The sequence below is a fragment of the Triturus cristatus genome, chromosome 6 (assembly GCF_964204655.1).
Source record: "Triturus cristatus chromosome 6, aTriCri1.1, whole genome shotgun sequence".
Classification (NCBI taxonomy): Eukaryota; Metazoa; Chordata; class Amphibia; order Caudata; family Salamandridae; genus Triturus; species Triturus cristatus.
The window spans coordinates 1442284354-1442307219 of NC_140589.1; the positions used below are offsets into that span (position 1 = coordinate 1442284354).

Consider the following 22866-nt stretch of genomic DNA (forward strand, 5'->3'; position numbering starts at 1 on the left):
GCTGTGTGTACAATAAATGCTGAACACTACCCTCTGTTAAGCCTAAACTGCTCACCCACACTACCACAAAGAAAGCATTTGGGATTATTTAAGACCTGTAAACCAATATGGGTAGTCTGGACTTTCTACACAGTAAACCTCATTTTGGTGCACTACATAAAAAGCCAGCTTCCTACAGGGAGTCTGGGGCACACTCCTGCTTTAGTGCATACCAGGCTGGATTTTGTGCTTCATCTTGAGGTAGTTATATGGGTGTGACTTCATCGCAGAATTGGTATCTTTGGGTCTTTCAAGTTAATCTTTGCTCTTTACGGAGTCTTGCAGGTACAGCTATGGAATTGCGGGTTTTAATGTGGTTGAACTTGCAGTTACTGAAGCGGTTATTGTGATTTGTGGTCCAGTTTTTATAAGATACTTGTTAATGACCACATATTGGTTGTTAATGAGGAGTGTAAATAGAAGGTGCCTATTCTAAGGTCCAGAGTTTGAGAATTCAGCTGGTTGTGACAGTGTAGAATTGTTGCTGAAATGCTGTATCCCAATATATATACTGGACTATTGAGCCACAATACAAGTAGAATTGTCCTTAATATCCCACAATATAGCTAACACCACTTGGGTTTTGTTACTGATAACCCGAGCTACTAAACTGCTAACTCACTGACCTGCTGATGTAATGCATCAGTTCTAATAGAAAGCCTTATTTGCAGCTTAATGTATATAAGAGAATGCCAGATTGGATGCTTTCATGTTGGGGTCAGGCATATTTATTGAATTATTCATTACCCTTATAGTGAGGAGTCGCTCACGCCTTGTGGCATGTTTGTGTGGTATTAGGATAATAGTATGTCCAGTATTCACTAGGTCAGTGGGTAAACAGTGTTGGTATTAATAGAACATCAGCCTTGTGCTCTGCATTATGATAATCACCATTTAGTGAGGGCCGCTTATAAGAAAATGGAGAATTAGTTAAGGTAAGCACTTCTCTTCACACAGTTGGCTGCTCGCTCGTTGGGATTCGGGTCAGCTCAGTGAGCTACACATAAGGATGTCACGCGACAGTCGTCTGCATCATCATCATCCCTACCACAATTCGAGGGTGCTGCATTTGTATGCTTTCTGTGATACAAGGGTTACTACTGATATATTTGCATACTTGTGCTGAAGATGCATCGCTCAGTTGTGAGTGACCGAGGCTCCTAATCGATGCAATGCACGATTGGCACATCCCGCAATATCTCCACCGCTATTTTAAAACTTCGCTAGCTAGGCACAACGTCCAGTTCTTGCAAAGGCACTGATCTAGTGTGTTTTCTAGGCAATTTAAAGTAGACTGCTTGTGGAGAGGAATCTTAAAAGTGCATCCCGGCATTTGATGTCAAGAAAGCAGACTATTGAATGCAGAGATTTATTCAGATGTTCCTGTCAAGAGTGGAGCCGTTATCTTAGGCAGCCATCTTTCTTCCCAGTCAAACCAGACCCCTGGTTAAGTTTAACTTTTCACAATATATATGGTTTAATAATAGTGCTAATTATTATGGGGAAAAATATTGTAGGACTTCGCTCTGTGGCACGATAAATTTTGACCAAATGCTCTCACATAGTACTTGCCTTTAAATATGTTGCTAAAATATTTTAAATTGCAATATAACATTTCTATTCTCAATCATACCTAAAAAGGCTTAGCACCAGTAAAAAATTAAAAGAAGCAATTTTGTTTTTTTTTAAAGATGACATTTATTAGCTTCATAATTGCACAGCAATAGGTCTTGACACAAGTAATACCCTTGCAGATGTCAATGTTCCCCACCCTTTTACTATTTTTGTCAAAACGGATAGGAAGATACATTTACCACCGAGTTGATTAAGTGGGTTGTCGATGCGTATCTCTTTGAATATATTACTAGAAACTTTATTAAATACCATTTTGATGTCCCGAATGTTCAATACAAACCAGACAAAGCCTGAACAATAGACTGCAAATGCAGTCTTATTATTTTGAAGTTGCAGTAACACCTTTGAGTGGCAGCATGATGCAGAATAGTCTATGCACAAATGTTGTGTATAACCTCATTTCACAATGCCTTCAACCTCACATCAAAACTTTAAATGCAGACCCTAACATTCTGCTCAAAAACGTTCCGCTGCTCGGCTCGCAACAGCTCTGATGTTGCCATATACCTTAGATGGAGGACTTCCTGTGAACAGAAGCACAGAATTAATTATGCAGGTCCAGTTCAGAGTATAAATAAATATAATGTTACAGATTTTAAAAGGTTGAGCAATGAGAGAATTATTTGATAATTGTTTTTACATTTGTATTAACCATGAAGAAAGAACAAGGCAACAGAATCACTTAATTGGGGCAATTCAAAATCAAAGCAATTTCAGAGTAATCTGATTTGCCCCAGTTGCCAAAGCATCTTTCTCTCAAGGACACTTTCCCTATCACTAAATGGCAAATTCTACAGTGTTGTGTCCATTCAGGAACTATAGATCACAAACATTCACACTTATCCATCAGTCGGTCATACACTAGGCATACAAGTCTTAAATAGTTCTTTTCAACTTAGTATCTCTTACCTAGGATAAGGTTACAAATAGCCGTTCGGGCCATCTTGATATTCTGAAAGGATCCTAGGATGTGAACCTTCCTGAAGGATAGAAAAAGCAGACAAGTCAGGAAAATAAAGCTAAAACTGGAGGAATCTCAGACCACCACTAAAGGCCATCACCAATTATACAAAAGGCAAAAAACAAAAGTTTAACTTTCTTCAACTTCTCAAGAGCAGTTATTGTTCCTTTTTTTGGGCAAAAATCTATCAAGAGTAAAATTTTAAAACAAAAATCTGTACTAAAGATTCAAAAATATCTTACTACAATACCCACTTATAGGTTTTATTTGGTTTAGCCAAGAAATTCAACCCCAATTTTTCTTTATAATATATATATTTTACCTACTGGCGGTCACCAGTAGGTAGATATAGTTAGGACCTATTTTCCATAGGAAATCCGCAACATTCTATTATAAATACCGTTGGCGCAGATTGACGAATCTTCGCGAAATTTTCCAAACTTTTGGCTAGCTCCGGTCCGCTCCTATCCTGAAAATTTAACGGCGATTCGTCAAGCGGGGGCCGATAAAAAAGGGGGGGTCCCAAAACGCGTTTTCCCCATGCATTTTCCCATAGGAACTGTTGACGTAGCTACAGCCCGAACTGCTGAATGGAATTACACCAAATTTGTCAAAGAGGTAGACCTCAGTTCAGACTCGTGCCTTTTGCTTAAATGGTGTAAATCCGTTCAGTAGTTCCTGAGAAAATCAAAATCACATAAATATCTGGGCGGAGCCTAACCACACATCTCATTGTGAGATATGTTTGGCTGTCAGTAATTCATCCAAGAAGTGTTGGCAGCCATCTTGGGACCAATATACATGATAGCACATCATTAAAAAGCATTGAAGTTAATAGAAGGTTTTAAGACTTTAGTTACATTATAAATCATTTGTTGATGGTACCATACTCATTTTAGGAATTGTGGCGTGTTCTAAGGTGATTTTACCATGTGAAAAAGCCTTCTGTTGTGATATCATGAATCATGTTTGAGAGAAAACTATTTTCTCATGCTTTTCCCACAGAGGTTTGGAAGGTGATCTATAGGCTAAACTGAGAGCATATTTTCTGTAAATTCACATTATCTTTCTCAGTCATGTGAGAATGAAGTCTGACATTCTCAGTAAAACATGTACATCCAACAAGCGCAGAGACTGTCAGTTGATTCCTTTGTGTTCTACTGCAGCTTCCCAGAGTGTTCCAAAGAACAACTACAGCGCTAACAGTCCTACTTATGACAAACGTATTGCACACCTGAAGCCATCTTGATTGGAATAAAGTGGTAACTCTTAAAACATTTAATTTACAAAGGAACAAAATGAGGGGGTTCATTTTGCCATAGAAAGCATGATTAGTGCTGCAGAAACAAAAATTAGGGCACATTTTGAGTGACTTCTCAAATCCTCTTCTATTTCATTAAAAAATTCTGACATGCAGACTGAATCGTGCACTTTCAATACCAGCAGCAGACTTCCCTGGTGAGCAGTAGCTTTACTACAGTGATCTAATAAGCAACTAGAGTGCTAACATTCTGAATTTATGGCAAATGTGTGACATCTGAATGCCTTCTTGATGGAATCAAAGTAAAAAAACTGAAAGTATTTCCTACTGAGGAGACTGTAGTAAATGAGGAAATAAGGAAACTTCATAACAAATAAGTCTCCCAAAATGGCCACCAGAGACAAAAGAGCCCAAATGTAGCCCAAATATCACACAGATGTAGCCCAAGTATAGCCCAATGACAGAATGTCCCAGAGTGTTCTAATGAACAACTAGAGCGCTAACAGTCTTACTTATGACAAAAGTATGGCACACCTGAAGCCATCTTGATTGGAATAAACTGGTAACACTTAAAACATTTAATTTACAAAGGAACAAAATGAGGGGGTTCATTTTGCCATAGAAATTATGATTAGTGCTGCAGAATGAATATGCTACTTACCAGTATGCATCTGTTCTTGGCATGTAGGGCTGCTGACATTCATATCTGTGCATAGATCGCCGCCTAGTGTTGGGTCCGGATGTTTGCACGTTGTTGTCCTGGAAGAGTCTTCGAAGTATCCTGGGATAGGTGACTCCTCCCCTGGACTACAGTGCGCATGGGCATCCTCTCCATCCTCAGATTGTTTTTCGCCATTGTGGCAGTGATGGAGTAGATATAGAAAGTGATGACCATGCTTACAGTAATTCTGAGAACTGCAGCTGCTACAGGCGCCGGGGAGGAGGGAGGGCGATATGAATGTCAGCAGCCCTACATGCCAAGAACAGATGCATACTGGTAAGTAGCATATTCAGTTCGAGGCATGTGGGCTGCTGAATTCATATCTGTGCATAGAATATATAGCAGTGCCCTCTTATTAGCGGCGGCTACCAGTGCCAGCTGCAGCGGTCTGAAAAAGAGTTTTGAGAACAGCCTGTCCTACAGCTGCCTGCTGTTTTGATTGCACATCTACACAATAGTGTTTGGTAAATGTATGTGTAGTGGACCAGGTGGCTGCTCTACATATGTCATGCAAAGGAATGTTGCCTAGGAAAGCCATTGATGCCCCTAACTTGCGTGTTGAGTGGGCTCGTGGGGGAATCGTTAAAGTGCGTTTAGCCTTTTGATAGCAAATTTGAATACATTTAACGATCCATCTGGCTATTCCTGCTTTGGAGATAGCGTTACCTTTGTGGTGTGGGGCAAAGGCAACGAAGAGTTGTTGTGTTTTCCTAAAGGGTTTGGTCCTGTCGATATAATACATGAGGGCCCTTTTCACATCTAGTGTATGGAGTGCCCTCTCCGCGACAGTTTGTGGGTTTTGGAAGAAAACGGGCAGTTCAATGGTTTGGTTCATGTGGAACTGCGATACCACTTTTGGCATGAATTTGGGGTTGGTACGTAGTACGACCCTGTTGGCGTGAACCTGTATAAATGGCTCTTTAACGGTTAGTGCCTGGAGTTCACTAACTCTTCTCAAAGAAGTAATCGCTACTAGGGAAGCTACTTTCCAGGTAAGGAATTGAATCTCGCATGAGTGTAGAGGTTCAAAGGGTGGACCCATCAGGCGTGTGAGGACCAAGTTGAGGTTCCACATAGGGGCTGGTGGGTGTCTAGGTGGAATGACTCGCTTGAGTCCTTCCAAGAATGCTTTGATGGCAGGCACTCTGAATAGAGAGAGGTGCTGCCTGGTTTGTAGACAGGCCGATATCGCTGTCAAATGGACACGTATAGAGGTGTACGCCAGATTGCATCGGTATAGGTGTAATAGGTAACAAATAATGTTTTGGATGGATGCGTCTAGCGGGTTAATGTCATTATTATCGCAGTAAATGACGAACCTCTTCCATTTTGCTGCATAGCACGCTCTGGTAGTGGGTCTCCTGGCCTCCTTAATGATGTCCATACAGTCAGGTGGCAGGTTTAGGTAGCCAAACTCTAGGACTTCAGGAGCCAGATTGCCAGGTTCAGCTGTTGCGGATCTGGGTGCTGAATCTCTCCATGGTTCTGCGTCAAATGCTCGGGTTTGATCCGCAGCCTTTGATGCGGCACCACGGAAAGTTCGAGAAAGGTGGTGTACCACGGCTGGCATGCCCACGTTGGAGCAACCAGGACGAGCGTCAGTGAGTGTTGACGCAGTTTGCGTGCCACCAGCGGTATCAGTGGTGCTGGGGGAAAAGCGTACGCAAATCTGCCTGACCAGTTCATCCATATCGCATTGCCCTGCGACTGCGGATGTGGGAACCTGGCGGCAAAGCTTTGGCATTTTGTGTTTTCCCTTGTCGCGAATAGGTCTATCTCTGGATGACCCCACTGCTGGAAGTACGGTTGGAGCACTGATGGGTGTAACTCCCACTCGTGCATCTGGTGGCTGTGTCTGCTGAGCAGATCCGCCATCTGGTTGTCTTTGCCGGGGATGTGTTCTGCCATGAGGAACATGTTCCTTTGAATGGCCCACTTCCACATGCTCTGAGCCAGATGAGACAACTGTGGAGTGTGTTCCTCCCTGCTTCTGTATGTAGTACATGGCAGTCATGTTGTCCGTCCGTATCAACACGACTTTGTTGCACAAGTGTACTTTGAATGCTTTCATAGCGAGGAAGATTGCCATCAGCTCTAGAAGGTTGATGTGCAACTTCTTTTGTTGTTGTGTCCATAGTCCCTGCACTGTGTAATGGAGTACATGAGCTCCCCATCCCTGGAGAGACGCGTCCGCCGTCAGTATTATCTGTGGGACAGGCTCTTGGAACGGTCGGCCCTTGCAAAGGTTTTGTGGATTCCACCAATGCAGAGAGTTGTATGCCCGACCGCTCACCAACACTAGGTCTTTCAACTGTCCTTGAGCCTGATTCCACTGACGTGCTAAGCACTCCTGAAGCGGGCGCATATGTAGTCTCGCGTGTGGGACTATGAAGATGCAGGAGGCCATCATGCCTATCAACTGCATGAACACTTGCGCGGGAAGGGAGTGTTGTGGTTTGAACTTGGAAATCAGCATTTGCATGCTGTTGATTCTCACCAAATTTGGCTGAGCTGTGGCCGCCAGAGTGTCTATAGTCGCACCCAGGTACTGTTGTACGTGTGCGGGCTGTAGATGAGATTTTGGGTAATTTAGTGAGAACCCCAGACTGTGAAGGAGGTGAATGGTGCGGGACATGTGGCTGGCACATTGCTGGGCTGACTTCGCTTGAACGAGCCAGTCGTCCAGGTAAGGGTAGACGTGTATGTGCTGCCTCCGTAGATGTGCCGCCACAGTAGCTAGGCACTTTGTAAACACCCTTGGTGCCGTTGTCACGCCGAAGGGAAGGACTTTGAATTGGTAGTGCTGCCCTTGAACAGTGAACCGGAGGTATTTTTTGTGTGAGGGGTGAATGGGTATGTGGCAATACGCATCCTTCAGGTCCAGTGTGGCCAGAAAGTCTCCCTGCTTGAGCAGCGGGAGGACTTGCTGTAGAGTGAGCATGTGAAAATGCTCAGAAAGAATGTATCTGTTTAGGGGTCTCAGGTCTAATATAGGTCTGAGTGACCCGTCCTTTTTCGGTATTAAAAAATACACGGAGTACACCCCCGTACCTTGCTCGTGGACGGGTACGACCTGTATTGCGCCTTTTAGAAGCATACTTTGCACCTCCTGCTGTAAGAGCGTTAAGTGCTCTGAGGACATAGGACGGTTTTTTGGAGGTATTGTGGGTGGAGTGGAGGTTAGTTCTAGACAGTAACCGTATTTGACAATATCTTTGACCCGCCTGTCCGTGGTGATGGAGTTCCACGTGGACAGGAACCTTTGTAGCCTTCCCCCGACAGGTGTTATGTGGTCGGGAGGAAGGGAGAGGGCGTCACTGCTTGTTCTTGGGGGAGGACCTGGTGTTGCCGTAGCCGCGTCCTCTGCCCTTTGTACTGGAGCCACGAGATCAACCCCGGGCGTTTTTATCGTAGTTGGTTTGTGTATTGCCCTTGGTGTATGTTTGCTGTGACCCCTGTCCTCTACCTGCTCCTCTATTTCCGGGGCGCCGGAAGGAGCCGCTCCGAAAGGACTGAGCCTGGAGAGCCCCCATGGACTTTGCAGTGTCCGTGTCCTTTTTTATTTTCTCTAGGGTGGTGTCAACCTCCGGGCCGAATAGATAGTCGGGGTTGATAGGTTGGTTGAGTATGTTGTTTTGCACCTCAGGCTTGAATCCGGAGATTCGTAACCATGCATGTCGTCGCAGCATGACGCTAGTGTTTATGGCCCTAGCAGCTGTGTCTGCGGCATCCAGTGCACACTTGATGGATGCATTTGTGAGGAGCTGGCCCTCCCTGATGAGGATCTCTGCACCTTCTCTGAATTGGTCAGGGAGATGTTGGATTAGTTGCTCTAATGTGTCGTTGTGCGCTCTATCGTAATGAGCGAGGAGCGCTTGAGTATTGGCAATACGCCATATGTTGGCTGCCTGGGCAGCAACCCGTTTGCCAGAGGTCTCTAACACCTTGGACTCCTTGTCCGGGGGAGGAGCGTCACCTGTTGTTTGTGAGTGTGCCCTCTTGCGAGCATTTGCCACGACGATGGAATCCAGAGGTAATTGGCCTCTGATGTAAGTAGGGTCCCCAGGCGCAGATCTGTATTTTTTGTCGATCCTGGGGTTTATCACTCTCGTCCTGGTGGGTTCCTTGAAGATGTCCTTAGCTGGTTGGAGGACCCCTTTTAACATGGGCAGAGTCTTTATATTCCTTTCTGTGGATGCAAAAGTATCCATAAGAAAGTCGTCCTCTACGGTGTCCGAATGAAGTTGTACCCCATGATTGGCCGCAGCACGTTCCATTAGAGCGTTGAACGCTGCAGTGTCCTCTGTGGGAGATGTTTTTGCTCCATAGAGTTGCGGGTCTTGTGCATCCATAGGTGCACCTGGGTCCACAGGGTCATCCCAAGCTTGATCAGGGTCCTGTTGGCCGTCAGGGTCCATGTCTCCGGGGTAGGGGACTTGGTCACCCATATAGTCCTCCAACGCATCCGTGTCGGAGTGTGTGGGAGAGAAGGATTGTGGATCCTGGTAGGGTGAGGTGAAAGGTTCGTAAAGAACTGGTTCTGAAGCCACAGGCAGCTTTCTTTTAAGTGGAATCCGGAAGGAGTCCAAAGCCGGCTCCGATGTTATTTTCCTTTTGTGGATAATCATCCTGCCGGTATCGGCGTCGATGATATGCGATGGAGACGACTCCGCAGAGCGTCCGGTAGGCGTGATCGTGGTGTGGGTGACCCGTGTTCTGATTTGGAACATTTTCGGGGCCGTGGATGGCGGCAGGCCAAAAGTAATGTTGGCCGGTGCCGAGGAGGCTGCTGGAGCTTTAATCGGCTCGGAGCCCGACGTGTCCTGAAGGACCATCTTCTTGTTGGTGCTTTGCGCAGCAATGGGCCGCATCTGGAGCGCCCTAGAGTCTTTTGCACCGACCGGTTCTGTGGAGGCGGTCGTGGATTTTTTCGGCGCCGGTGGGTCATCGAGTCGAGGTGCGGGAATGGCCGTCGACTTCTTCGATGAGGGTGGCTTTGGCGTTGCCGTCTTAACGGTGTGAGACGCAGCGGGCTGTTTGACCCTTGGGGTCGGAGTCGATTGCGTCAGTGCCGGGAGCCGAGCAGGTTTGGTGGTACCGAAGGCCTTCTTCCTTATGTCGACTCCGACGTCGGCCGTTTCGAGTTCGGCACCGAAGTCTCGTTTGGTGCGTTCGGTGCCGATGGGTTTTGCTGGCGTCGAAGGTGTGGAGGGCCTCGATCCGACCAGCGCCACTTTCGGTTTCGGTTTCAATTGAACCAATACAGCGTTCGGTTTCGGTTTTGTAGAAGGGAAACCAGCCGGTTTGGGCATTAATGGCTGCCGCTGAATGTCAGAGGCCGGGCCCGAGGGCGGGGCCGAAGAACTGCAGGATAGGTCTTGGGTAAGGCCCAAAGGCGATCCCTCGACCGGAGCCATAGACTGTTGCACTGGGCCTTCTTCAGTCTGAACGGGTAGGCCTTGCTCGTCACCGGAGCTACTCTCTTTGGCCCCCAAGGCCTCATTGTAGTCTCCTACCTCGGTGTCGTCTTCATCTCTGCGAAAGAGTGTTTCGTCGACGTCTAACGATCCGGAGTCATGTTCGGAAGCGGGACTGGAGGGTAGGTTCTCCACTTCTTCGACATCTTCGGTCTCGGCGTTGAAGATGTCGGCCGGGGCCGGTGCCGCTTGCTGCGCCTCGAGTCTTGCCGCTCGTCGATTCCGTAGAGTCTTCTTGGATCGAAATCTGGCACAGGCCATGCATGTAGATTCGTCGTGATCCGGTGAAAGGCATTTGTTGCACACCGGATGGATGTCGACGTGGGGATATTTCGCATTGCATACCGGACACCGTTTGAATGGTGTCCTCGATTCCATCGTTGATGTCGAATCGAAGGTCGTGTAAGATGCGAAAGTTGGTTCTGGAAGTTAGTAAACTAACAAAGATATTATCGATACCGATCGAGAACAGTACCGACGCGAACTAAAGGCCTTTTGGCCTGAAAAAAGTTTTTCCTAACTTGAGTCAAGATAGCACATCCGAACCCAATGGCGGAAAAAAACAATCTGAGGATGGAGAGGATGCCCATGCGCACTGTAGTCCAGGGGAGGAGTCACCTATCCCAGGATACTTCGAAGACTCTTCCAGGACAACAACGTGCAAACATCCGGACCCAACACTAGGCGGCGATCTATGCACAGATATGAATTCAGCAGCCCACATGCCTCGAACATAAAAATTAGGGCACATTTTGAGTGACTTCTCAAATCCTCCACAGGGCTTGGTCGCCCCACTCACTGCTGCCGCTCCTGGCTGCCTCTGCCGCCTCCTGCCTGCAGATTCCTTCGCTCGCTGCCCGCTGCTCCTGGGAATTTCCCGCTGCTCCTGGGAATTTCCCGCTGCTTCTTGGAATTTCCCGCCGCTGCCTCCCTGCGGCCCCGCCCCCCCCTGTGATTCCATTCGCCGCCCCGCTCTTGCCACCCAGCTGCTCCTCCCTCCCGGCTCCTTACTTATGACGCCCCCAGAGCGACCGCGCAGCGGACGCGCGCAGCGGGAGTGCCGATTGAGCGCCGAAGGTGCGCCAAAGGTAAGCCCGTCTGCGCCCGTCTGCGCCTGGACTGCGCCCAGCGCCAGACCCCCTGGTCCTCGCCCTGGCCAGCACATCTATGACGCCAAAACCCTCCACGCACTCAATGCCGGCCGAAACACCGCCTGCTACCGAGCCACCCCGAGACGCACCCATGGACCCTTCACCTGCCTGACCTGCCGCTTCACCAGCCTCCGACCCAACACCGCACCTGCTAAACCGAGCCCCAGCAACAAACACCTGATGTGCATCCTGCTCAACACCCGCTCCGTTCACAGGCATGCCGTCGAACTCTGGAACCTCCTCGACTCGACAGCACCAGACATCGCCTTCCTGACGGAAACCTGGATGAACGCCTCCTCAGCGCCCGACGTCGCCATCGCCGTCCCGGAAGGCTACAAAATCACCAGGAAGGACCGCGTCAACCAGACAGGAGGAGGCATCGCCATCATCCACAAGAACACCATCCGCATCACGACCAACTCCGATGACACCTTCACCTCCGCCGAACACCTCCACTTCCAGATACACACCAACCCCAAGACCACGCTCAGAGGCACCCTCGTCTACAGACCACCGGGACCACGCACACAGTTCAGCGAAGACATCACAGACTTCATCAGCCCATACGCCATCAATTCCACCGACTACATCCTCCTGGGGGACCTCAACTTCCACCTGGAGGACAACAAGGACCGCAACACCACTGCTCTGCTGGACAACCTGGCCAACCTCGGACTCAAGCAACTGGTAACCACCCCCACCCACTACGCCGGCCACACGCTTGACCCAGTCTTCTCATCCAGCAAATACGTCACCTTCAGCCACTCCACCAATCTCCAGTGGACTGACCACAGCTGCGTCCACTTCTGCTTCAGTAAAACGACGACCCACCACCACCCTCAACAAGCCCCCCGCAGGAGCTGGAACAAGATCACCGGCGACCAGCTCACCACCTTCCTCAGCCAGAACCCCCCCACCAGCTCAACGGACCCCAACGAAGCCACCAACAACCTCACACAGTGGATCACCAACTGCGCAGACGCCCTCGCACCACTGAAGAAGAACCCCCCCCAGCAGACGCGGCAGCAAGAAAGCCTCCTGGTTCACCGACGAGCTCATCACCTCCAAGAAGAAATGCCGCTCCCTGGAGAACACCTGGCGCACCAACCAGACCACAGACAACATGACGGCCCTCAAACACGCCACCCGCAAACACCACCAACTGATCCGCGCCACAAAGAAGACAGCCTTCAAGGAACGACTGGACAACAACACCCACAACAGCAAGGAACTCTTCAGCATCGTCAAAGAGCTCTCCAACCCCGACGCCGGAAACAATGACATCACTCCCTCGCAAGACCTCTGCGACTCCCTCGCAGCCTTCTTCCACAACAAGATCGTCAACATTCACAACAGCTTCGGCCCACCAACCACGAACCCCACCACCGAACCGATGCCCCCCACCGCCACCCTCCGCACCTGGACCCCAGTCAGCACCGAAGACACAACACGCACAATGAACACCATCCACTCCGGATCCCCTACGGACCCCTGCCCACACCACATCTTCAACACGGCCGACCACATCATCGCACCCCACCTCCGCGACATCATCAACGCCTCCTTCAACACCGCCACCTTCCCGGAGTGCTGGAAACACGCCGAGATCAGTGCCCTGCTGAAGAAACCAACTGCAGACTCCTCCGACCTCAAGAACTACCGCCCCATCTCGCTCCTCCCGTTTCCTGCCAAAGTCATCGAGAAGACCGTCAACAGACAGCTAGCCGCCTTCCTCGAGACCAACGGATCCCTCGACGACTCGCAATCCGGCTTCCGAGCCAACCACAGCACGGAGACCGCCCTCATCGCAGCCACAGATGACATCAGATCCCTAATGGACAACGGGGAAACTGCGGCCCTCATCCTCCTGGACCTCTCCGCAGCGTTCGACACTGTCTGCCACCGCACCCTGGTACAGCGCCTGAACAACACAGGCATCCAGGAGAAGGCCCTGGAGTGGATCACCTCATTCCTCGCCGGAAGAACCCAGAGAGTCCACCTCCCCCCGTTCCGGTCAGCGGCCACCGAAGTCATCTGCGGCGTTCCACAAGGGTCAGCGCTCAGCCCCACCCTCTTCAACGTCTACATGAGCCCCCTCGCAACCATCGCACGTCAACACAACCTCAAGATCATCACCTACACCGACGACACCCAGCTGATCCTCTCCCTCACCAGCGACCCGGACGCCGCCAGAGCCAGCCTACACGAAGGGATGAAAGACGTCGCCGAATGGATGAAGAACAGCCGCCTGAAACTGAACTCAGACAAGACAGAGGTCCTCATCCTGGGATCATCACCCTCCGCCTGGGACGACTCCTGGTGGCCCCCCGCCCTGGGAGCCACCCCCAAGCCAACGGACCACGCACGCAACCTAGGCTTCATCCTGGACTCCTCCCTCTCGATGACCAGACGAGTCAACGCCGTCTCGTCTTCATGCTTCAACACCCTGCGCATGCTTCGAAAGATCTTCTGGTGGATCCCCACCGAGACCAAGAAGACGGTCACCCAGGCCCTCGTCACCAGTCAGCTGGACTACGGGAACGCCCTCTACGCCGGCACCGCCGCCAAACTCCAGAAGAAACTCCAACGGATCCAGAACGCCTCAGCACGACTCATCCTGGACATCCCCCGACACAGCCACATCTCCGGACACCTGAGAGACCTGCACTGGCTCCCCGTCAACAAAAGAATCACGTTCCGACTCCTCACCCACGCACACAAGGCCCTCCACGACCTGGGCCCCAAGTTCCTCAACAGCCGCCTGACCTTCCACAAGCCCACCCGCCAGCTCCGCTCCGCCAGCCTCGCTCTTGCCACCGTCCCCCGCATCCGCAGAGCCACCGCCGGAGGAAGATCCTTCTCCTACCTGGCAGCCAAGACATGGAACTCCCTCCCCATCCACCTCCGGACAACGCAAGACCAGCTTTACTACAGTGATCTAATGAGCAACTAGAGTGCTAACATTCACAATTTATGGCAAATGTGTGACATATCTGAATACCTTCTTGATGGATTCAAAGTGAAAAACTGAAAGCATTTCCTACTGAGGAGACTACAGTAAATGAGGAAATTAGGAAACTGCATAACAAATACATCTCCCAAGATGGCCACCAGAGACAAAAGAGCCCAAATGCAGCACAAATCTCACCCAGATGTAGCCCAATGACAGAAGTGTGCCAAACACTTATTTTTTTGTGTATTTGCAGTTTTATATAGTGCAGACTTGTCAGGTATTGGAGTGCTTTACATGAGCATTGGTTACATCACACAAGATCAAATTCATTTTGGTTGTAGACATGGGGAGATTACCACATCCTCTCCCCTAGGTGCAATATTTATTCAAGTGGTCAACTGGGTAAAAAAAACAAAGATTACAAATAATGTAAAAGTTCTTTGTCGCCATTTGAAAACTCAGAAAATATATGTCCTCATTTTAGTTTTTTAGAGCCCTAACCATAATTTTGATGCAAATAAGACCCTCTCATATATGTAATTTCTATAGGAAATGCTCTAGGTATTACAGTTTTGATTACATCAAGATGACGTCAGGCGTTCCACACTTTTGTAATAAATATAGAATGTTAGCAATCTAGTGGTTCATTGGGATACTGTTGAGAGGCAGAGGCCAGGGGCACAGACTCTGAAAATTGAAGGCAGGTAGGAGAGTGCAGAGGCAACAATTTGACCACACTGGGCAGGCAGGAAGGGCAGTGGCAGCACAACAGACTATGGAGGGCAGTGGAAAGGGTGGCAGGGGCAACAAACCAACAATACAGGCCTGGCAAGAGAGGCTGTGGCAATATAATAGACCATTGTGGGAAGAAGGAAGAGGCAGTGGTAGTACAACCATACATGCCAACAGACCCGATTCAGCCAGGAAACGTTCAATGTTTTTAAGCTCAAATGGGCTTTATTTGATCTGTCTGCTGTCTACACTCTCCTCTTTTTCAATGTAACTCAAAGGGGAAAATCAATACCCCAGTTTTTTTTCAAAATCTCCCTCTTACCAAGTTCAAAATGTTCGCAAGTATGGTACATTGGATCATGGTAGGCAGGAGGAATTGGGGTAGGGACATGGACTCGGATAACAGAGGACAGGACGGACATGGAGAGGTGCACCAAACTGGCCCTACAGGGCAGGCATCAGGGTTTGCAGCAGCACAATACACCACACAGGGCATGCGGGACGGGAGTGCAGCACAACAATCCATAGAAAGCAATAGGGAGGGGACAGGACCATGCACACACATGGACAACAGAGAACAGAGGGGAAAGAGGCAATGGTAGCTAGCTGACCCTAATGCACAGACAGGAGAGAAAGCTGCAGCATAACAGACCATAAAGGGCAGGAGGGACGGATCAGGGGCATTACAATGGAACAGACAAGCCAGGAGGGAGGGAATAGGGGTCTGCACATGGAAACAGAGGGCTGGGGGCAAGGGGGCAGGGCAGGAGCAGCAAGATGACCATGGAGGTCAGGCAGGATGGGCACTAGAAACAAGACACACCATGGAGAGCAACAAGGAGACTATTATGGCATACACACAGACCATGGAGGGAAGGTGGGAGGGGGTCAGGGGCAGATAGCCGACCACACAGGGAAGGTGGGAGGGGCCATGGCAGAACAGAAGACCATGCATGGCAAGCGGGAGGGTTAGTGGCAGCACAATGGCTATGATGGGCAAGAAGGAGGGTGCAGGGGCATGCACAAAGGACCATGGAGGATAGAAGGGAGGGTCTGGACCTGGGCACAGACAAGAGAGTTCAGGGGAAGGGGCCTCACAACAGACCGCGCGGGGCAGGCAGGAGGAGCAGTTGCAGCACAACAGACCAGGGAGGCAGAAGGGTGTGGCAGTAAAAAGGACCATGTAGGACAGGAGGAAGGGGATAGGAGCAAGGCATGTGGACAGGCAGGGTGGAGGAGGCAGAGACAGGTTACAGTCATCTGACAATGCTAGGCAGGTGGGGGGGGGAGTGGTAGCTCAACAGAACACTCAGAGTAGATAGGAGTGGCAGGTCCATGGAACATGGTGGGCAAAAAGGATGGAGCAGGGGCATGCACAAAGACATCGGAGGGCAGGGGGAAGGAGAATAGGGGCAGCAAGCTAAGCAGAGAGGCTAAGCAGGAGGTCAATGATGGGCCATAGAATTGGGCAATGAGGGTAGGAGGAGTGGACTGGTACATCATGCTAAATGGAGGGCAGTGGCAGCACATCAGACCATGCATGGCAGGAGGGAGGAGGCTAGTCCATGGCTTCAGATAACAGAGGATAGGGAGGAGGTGGATGGGGCAGCAAGCTAACTGTTCAGAGGAGGTGGGTATTAGGAACTTTATTGTTTTTAAAATGTGTGTCTGTGCGAACTACTTAAAATACGAACAAGTATGCAGCATAATCTCACTTTTATTCAGGAAGAAGAGGACGTTTGTGACTGTGACTCCGGGCTCACTTGGCAGAAATACCCCCTGACCCTCCACCCCATCGCAAAATGTAATGCCCGTGAAAAGGTTAGGTGGACGCAGTGTTATATAGAACATAGTCCTGAGAGCACGATTGAAAATGAAAACTAGATATAGTATATGGTATAAACTATGCACCAAAAAGTGTGATATAAGATGAACCGGGGCGTGAAATATAATATGCAATACATTGTGCGCAATGACAGATTCATTGGAGAGCGCGAGATAGCATAGTCACTAACGCGCGCTATGCGCCTTGGAGTGTAATATGCACAGGGCAGTGTTGTGTAACCTAACTAGTCTCTAAACTTGTAATATAAAATATGTGCTGGGGAGTGTAACGTTGCATATGCACTATGACAAAGATATGGATCCCAGATTGTACTATGTATGGCATAGCGCTGTGCGTTATAACATAAGCATCGAGGAAGGCACGTTAGATGGGGCACTATAACCCGTGCGAAGGCAAGTGTGGCATGACATTCACGGGGTGGTGTTACAGTGCACACGGGCTAGAGAGTGTCATAGCATACGCACTAGCTGGTGGAATACAACACAGAGGTGTGTGGCACTCGGCGGGCACTGGTGGGTGTAACACAGCATTGGGCTCAGCCAGGAGCACGCTGTGACTATCAAGTGAGGTTCGTCTCCTTTCCAGAGAGTAAAATAAAAAGTATTACACATTCGGCGGTGGATGTGTGTTTTATTAACCCTGAGGGGGGTTTCTTGCATAGTTTGGTCGAATTTTTGTCGAATCCCCTTTGAATGGCTTGGTGTGCGTGTGTATTAACCCCTTCAGCGCGGCGCGGATTTCCGCGCCACGCTGAAGGTTCCGTGCGCGGGCGGGGCCATGACGGAACGGTTCCGTCATACGCACAGCCCAACCGACGTGCATGACGGAACCGTTCCGTCATGCGCGTCGAAGGGGTTAATTGTGCCCGTCAATAGCTACCCATGTTTGTATAAATAAATGACAAGGGTGTCTACTTGGAGAGTACCCACCGGCGTGGGCGCCGGGATTAGGCACTGTAGGGTGTCAGACACGTCAGAGCTTCACTAGCGGTGTAAATACATTCCACGTGGATTCGTTGTATGCATAGTCGCCTTTTAATGAATATCACGCAAATCGTCATGGTGATAGGTACGTACGGTTTGTCCAGCATGTCCTAGGTGTTTCTATAAATATATATTCGTTTTAAATAATAAAACACAAAGGCCGGCCCTGGGGGATGGGGTCCCCGGGGCCATAAGTGGCCTGAGGAGGGGGGCAACGCAGCCCCCCTACTAAAGAATAATTAAAAAAAAAGGCCATGACCCGGGGGTTGGGGTCCCCGGGGCCGATTAAGGCCTTGGGAGGGCCCCAAATACATTTTTCAACAAAAAAATTAGGGTGCAGGCCCTGGGGGATGGGGTCCCCAGGGCCAATAAATTAGAAAAAGAAGGGGGGGCACACAGCCCTCCTTCTTAAAAAAAAATAAAAGACCGGCATCGCGCCGGAGGCCACGCCCCCTCCTTGCAGCACTCTGCAAACGCGCCTCCTGGCCAGTTGTAAGTTGGGGAATTAATGCCCCTTCAATACTGAGGGTCCCTGAGGGCCAACTAGCCCAACAGGTATCTCCAGTATGCGCCACAGACCTGCATTGCAGAAAGGTGGTCCAGACAAAGCCCCTTTTTACACCTCTATGCAACGCAGCTCTGTGGCGCTTACTGGCGGTACCTAGTGGGCTAGTTTGACCCTAGGGACCCTTATGATTCAAGGGGACTTAATCTCTCAACTTAGAACGGCCACAGGGCGTGTTTACACAGTGGTGAAGGGAGGGGACGGGGCCTGAGGTGACGTGTGCAAACACGCCCTGTGGCGCGTTTTCAGTTGGGGAAATTATTCCCTTTCAATCCTGAGGGACCCTGGGGGCCAACTAGCCCACCAGGTGCTTCCAGTAAGCGCCACTGCGCTGCATTGCAGAGAGGTGGTCTAGGCCGTGCCCCTTTTTACATCTCTCTGCAATGCAGCTCTGTGGCGCTTACTGGAGGTACCTAGTGGTCTAGTTGGACCCCAAGGATTCAAGGGGACTTAATCTCCCAACTTAAAACGGTCACAGGGCGTATTTACACAGTGGGGAAGGGAGGGGACGGGGCCTGAGGTGACGTGTGCAAACACGCCCTGTGGTGAGTTTTAAGAAGTAGTTTTAATCCCCTGGCCTATTATATACTAGGGGCTTACAGAGGAGGTCATGCTGATCACAGGGGGACCCCAACGCATAGTGTTCCCTAGTGTATGTAGGTGTTTTCACTGTATTCTGAGTGTCTTTTAACATAGCACTGGCTCTAGGACTGGTTAGTCAGACCACCAGTATCTGTCTAAAAAAGTTGAGGGTACAGGATGATTTTGCAACAAGGCTTCTTTCTGCTCTTCTGTTTGTTCTTTCTGCACGTTATCCTTCTTCCTGGACTTTTCTTCGTCTTGGAGGACTTCTGTTGCTTATTTCTGCATTTCTTTTTTTTCTTTCTGTGCGTTTTTTCTTCTTTCTTCACATGTCCCATCTCTGTAGGCATAGTTAGAAATTAGCATTTAAAAAACCTTTGAAATTCACTGAAAAAAACCATAGGTTTCAGGGGTCTTCTAGTTAGCTGGACTTTTCACTTGTACAAAACCATTGAAATTCCCCCGTTATAGTTAGTTCAGCTAACTATAACTCGCGCGCCCGCAATGCACCGCTGATGACGTCACATATTACATCACTCGTGACCTGGTCAGTGACATCACTGATGACATCATCCTTGTGATAGGGTGGCAGACCTCCTCTCCCCCAATATAACCTTTGATACACACATTCAAAAATAGAAACTAAAATTTTCAAAACAATGGACATACCAATACCAGTTACAACAACCTATTCGGTAATTCTAAGATCCACATCCACTCATTCACCAACAGTCCTATACAGTCACTCATACATGTACTCACTCATCAGATGTACCCATACACCTATACATCCTGTTACAAAACGCCACTCATCCATAGAGTTACTCACACACAGTCACTCATGCTAATAAAGAATCAAACATCCATTTACTTGCATATACAGTTATACACACACCACCACACTTACTTCTACAGAAACTTACACATACTTAGTCTTTTAAACAATCACTTATAGAAACACATACCTATTCATACAGGAACTCTTGCAATCTCTCACTCTCACATATACACACAAATAGTCACATATACTAGTTTAAAACATATGTAGTTACTCATAAAGACACTATTGAGACAGTTATTCACTCACTAACACACCCATACAGTCCTGCACACATGCTGTCTTCAACACATACAAACAGTGAGTCACTCATTCATGCACCTATGCACTACGTAATACCGCCCACCGAACCATACAGACACTCATACTGATACTCAAAAAACCAACTAATAACCTATATAGACACTCATGTAGCTACTCACCAACCCATGCAGCCACTTATACACAAAGTGAGAGACTGATACAGATATTTACATATTTAAACATTACTCACTAAGCTGTGTATTCACTAAGATACACTTAATCAGTCAGTTTATACAATCAATTTTTCAAAAACAAATCATCCATTTAGACACTTATATACCCATTTATTCTTCCATCGACCTTGAGATATACATATATAAAACATATGTAATTTTCAGAAAAACACACATTCACTGGATGATGTCATCAGTGATGTCATTTGAGATGTCATGAGAGATGTCACTGACCATGTCATGAGTGATGTAATATGTGACGTCATCAGCAGTGCATTGCGGGCGCGCAAGTTATAGTTAGCTGAACTAACTAGAACGGGGGAATTTCAAGGGTTTTGTACGAGTGAAAAGTCCAGCTAACTATAACGCCCCTGAAACCTATGGTTTTTTCAGTGAATTTCTAAGGTTTTTTTAAATGCTAATTCCTAACTATAATGTGCCTGAAACCTATGGTTTTTTCAGTGAATATATATATATATATATATATATATATATATATATATATATATATATTTTTACAAAATATCTGCTTCCATTAGTCCCAAATTGGTACACAAACCTGATCCAGCATATAGAAACACTGTTTTAATGTAGAACAGATAAACATGTCCAAGTCCAATGCCCTGAAAAAGGAAAATCCTACTGTTGCCAAAGGAGCAGGGGGGGGGGGAGGGTTGGGGGAGTGAAAGGAATGCAGAGAGACAACAGGAAATTTATAAACTTTACTTCGCAGATTATAAAATTCACGGCAGCCATAGTCACATTAGCTCAGCATAAAAATCAACATTCACAAAAGTCTATTAGAGTTTACAACAACCAATCACGTAGTGGCAGTCATAACATAGTCCATTGTCATGGTCCATGCGGCTTCTTTTCTTAGCTGCTCAGCAGCTGCAGATAAGTGTTGCTCCCTTTTCTCTACAGATTACCCGATTTGTCAATACTTATTGCTATGATTTAGTTTTTTTGTGTATATCTGCCCTTAATTACCTCATGTTTACAGGTTTTGTTGCTTATTCTGGTCGCAGGTGCGTACCTGCACTCCTTACGCGGTGGTAAGGTATTACTTTTGAAGGCCGAGGGCGCGATTGTGGTGCGACCCTCTGACTGCTAGATGGCGATGTCACTACGCACACAGAGCGCCCCCTGCGCATCTCTGTTTCCCATTAGAACCGGGAGACGTGCACCACGGGAGTGTTCTTCAGAGCCTTCCCCCAGCCTGGAGAAGTGCGCCCCGCTGCCATGGGGTCTGTAGAAGCCTGTGTAATCAAGTCTTAAAACTAGAGCAGACAGTAATACTAGGAGTGCTCCTGCACACCTCTATGGGGTCTGTATAATTATTCTGGGCCAAGTTTCTTCACGCCGTGGGGCCGGTTTGCTCAAAAGATAATCCTCATGATCACCCTGTGGGACTGCATTGTTGAGCTTTTCATTCTTAATTGCAACACCTTTGGGCCTGTGTTGTCTCACTTCACTGCCCTGCGGTGCCTTTACGGTCATTAGGCTGTTCTGGCACTGCAGGGACGCTGACCCTTTATATTTTTGGGTGTGAGTGTCCCCAAGGCCTAGACCCTCACTGACTGGCGACCTCCAATCCCCCAAAATATAAGCTGCACCTCCCACTGCCACACTGGACAGTTCCATCTGTCGCCATATCGAATTCTCCCCTGGAGGCTATGCAGTCGTTTGAGAGTGTGTACGTCGAGGAGGAGGCTTTGTCCTTCCTACCTTGGGACAACAACTTCTATGAGGCAGTGGATGCCTCCATCCATAGGGCAGAGGCGGTTTCTCCGGCTGCACAATGCCTATACAGGCAGATCTTTGATGACTATGCCCAGATGTCTCACTCCTGAGCACTCCAGAGGCGGGGTCGCCTCACTCAAAATGAAAGATTGCTGGGGTGGATCAGGATGCTTCTCTGTGCCTCAAGTGTGATTTTCTATCCCACACTCCGCTCCCCGCCAGTGCCCTAGGACCGGCTGACAAACAGCTGGACTGCAACTCACCCGTTTCACCAGATGTTGCGACACTGACTATTCCCACGGAAGCGGAGCAGGGCCTCTCATGGCCTTGGCACCATCCAGCTGCCAATGACACCTCTGACCAACATGATGTCCGACATGCTGAACCTTGATAATATAGTCCAGCTGCGCTCAGCTGAATGGACTCCAGTGACTAAAGTAGCACAGTATGTCGCAGGCCGGCTCCGTAAGCCTCTGGAAAAGGAAGTATGCAGTCACTGCGTGCGGAATACCCCAGACCGTCACTGGAGGTGAAGGTAGTCCTTAGCCCCGAAATTGATACAAGGATACTTTCTTAGCAAGGTTCATCAAAGATCCCAAGTAAGGGATCAACCGTTTCTGGCGCTCGTGCCAGGACAAATTCCTGGCCATTTTAGGGCCACCGACAATCTTGGATATGGCAGAAAAGGCCATGGTTTCAGGTTCTCTGATTTCCCCGGAGGTCCTCTCTGGCTTGGCTCAAAGAGCCGCAATCTTTTTAGGGAACACCCACTGTGCCCTTTCTATGGCGCATCGCCGCTCCCTGCTCATCAAGGTGGACCCTAAGTTGGGCGACCTGGCGTCCTCAGAGGCGGGTACGGTGGCTCAGAGGGGCCTCTTTGGCGACCCCTTTACAAAGGAACTG

The 22866-nt window shown here is 48.8% G+C and overlaps 1 protein-coding gene across 1 annotated transcript in view; it reads right to left on the reverse strand.

The window, feature by feature from the left end:
• Positions 1-1712: 1712 nt before the first annotated feature.
• PNO1 (partner of NOB1 homolog) overlaps positions 1713-22866 on the reverse strand; it is a 99853-nt gene continuing 78699 nt past the window's right edge. Inside the window, exons 6-7 of the mRNA XM_085612506.1 lie at positions 2584-2654; positions 1713-2198 (exon numbers count right to left, since the gene is read on the reverse strand). Coding sequence (XP_085468632.1) covers positions 2131-2198; positions 2584-2654 — 139 coding nt within the window. The 3' untranslated portion in view covers positions 1713-2130. The remainder of the gene's footprint in view (positions 2199-2583; positions 2655-22866) is intronic.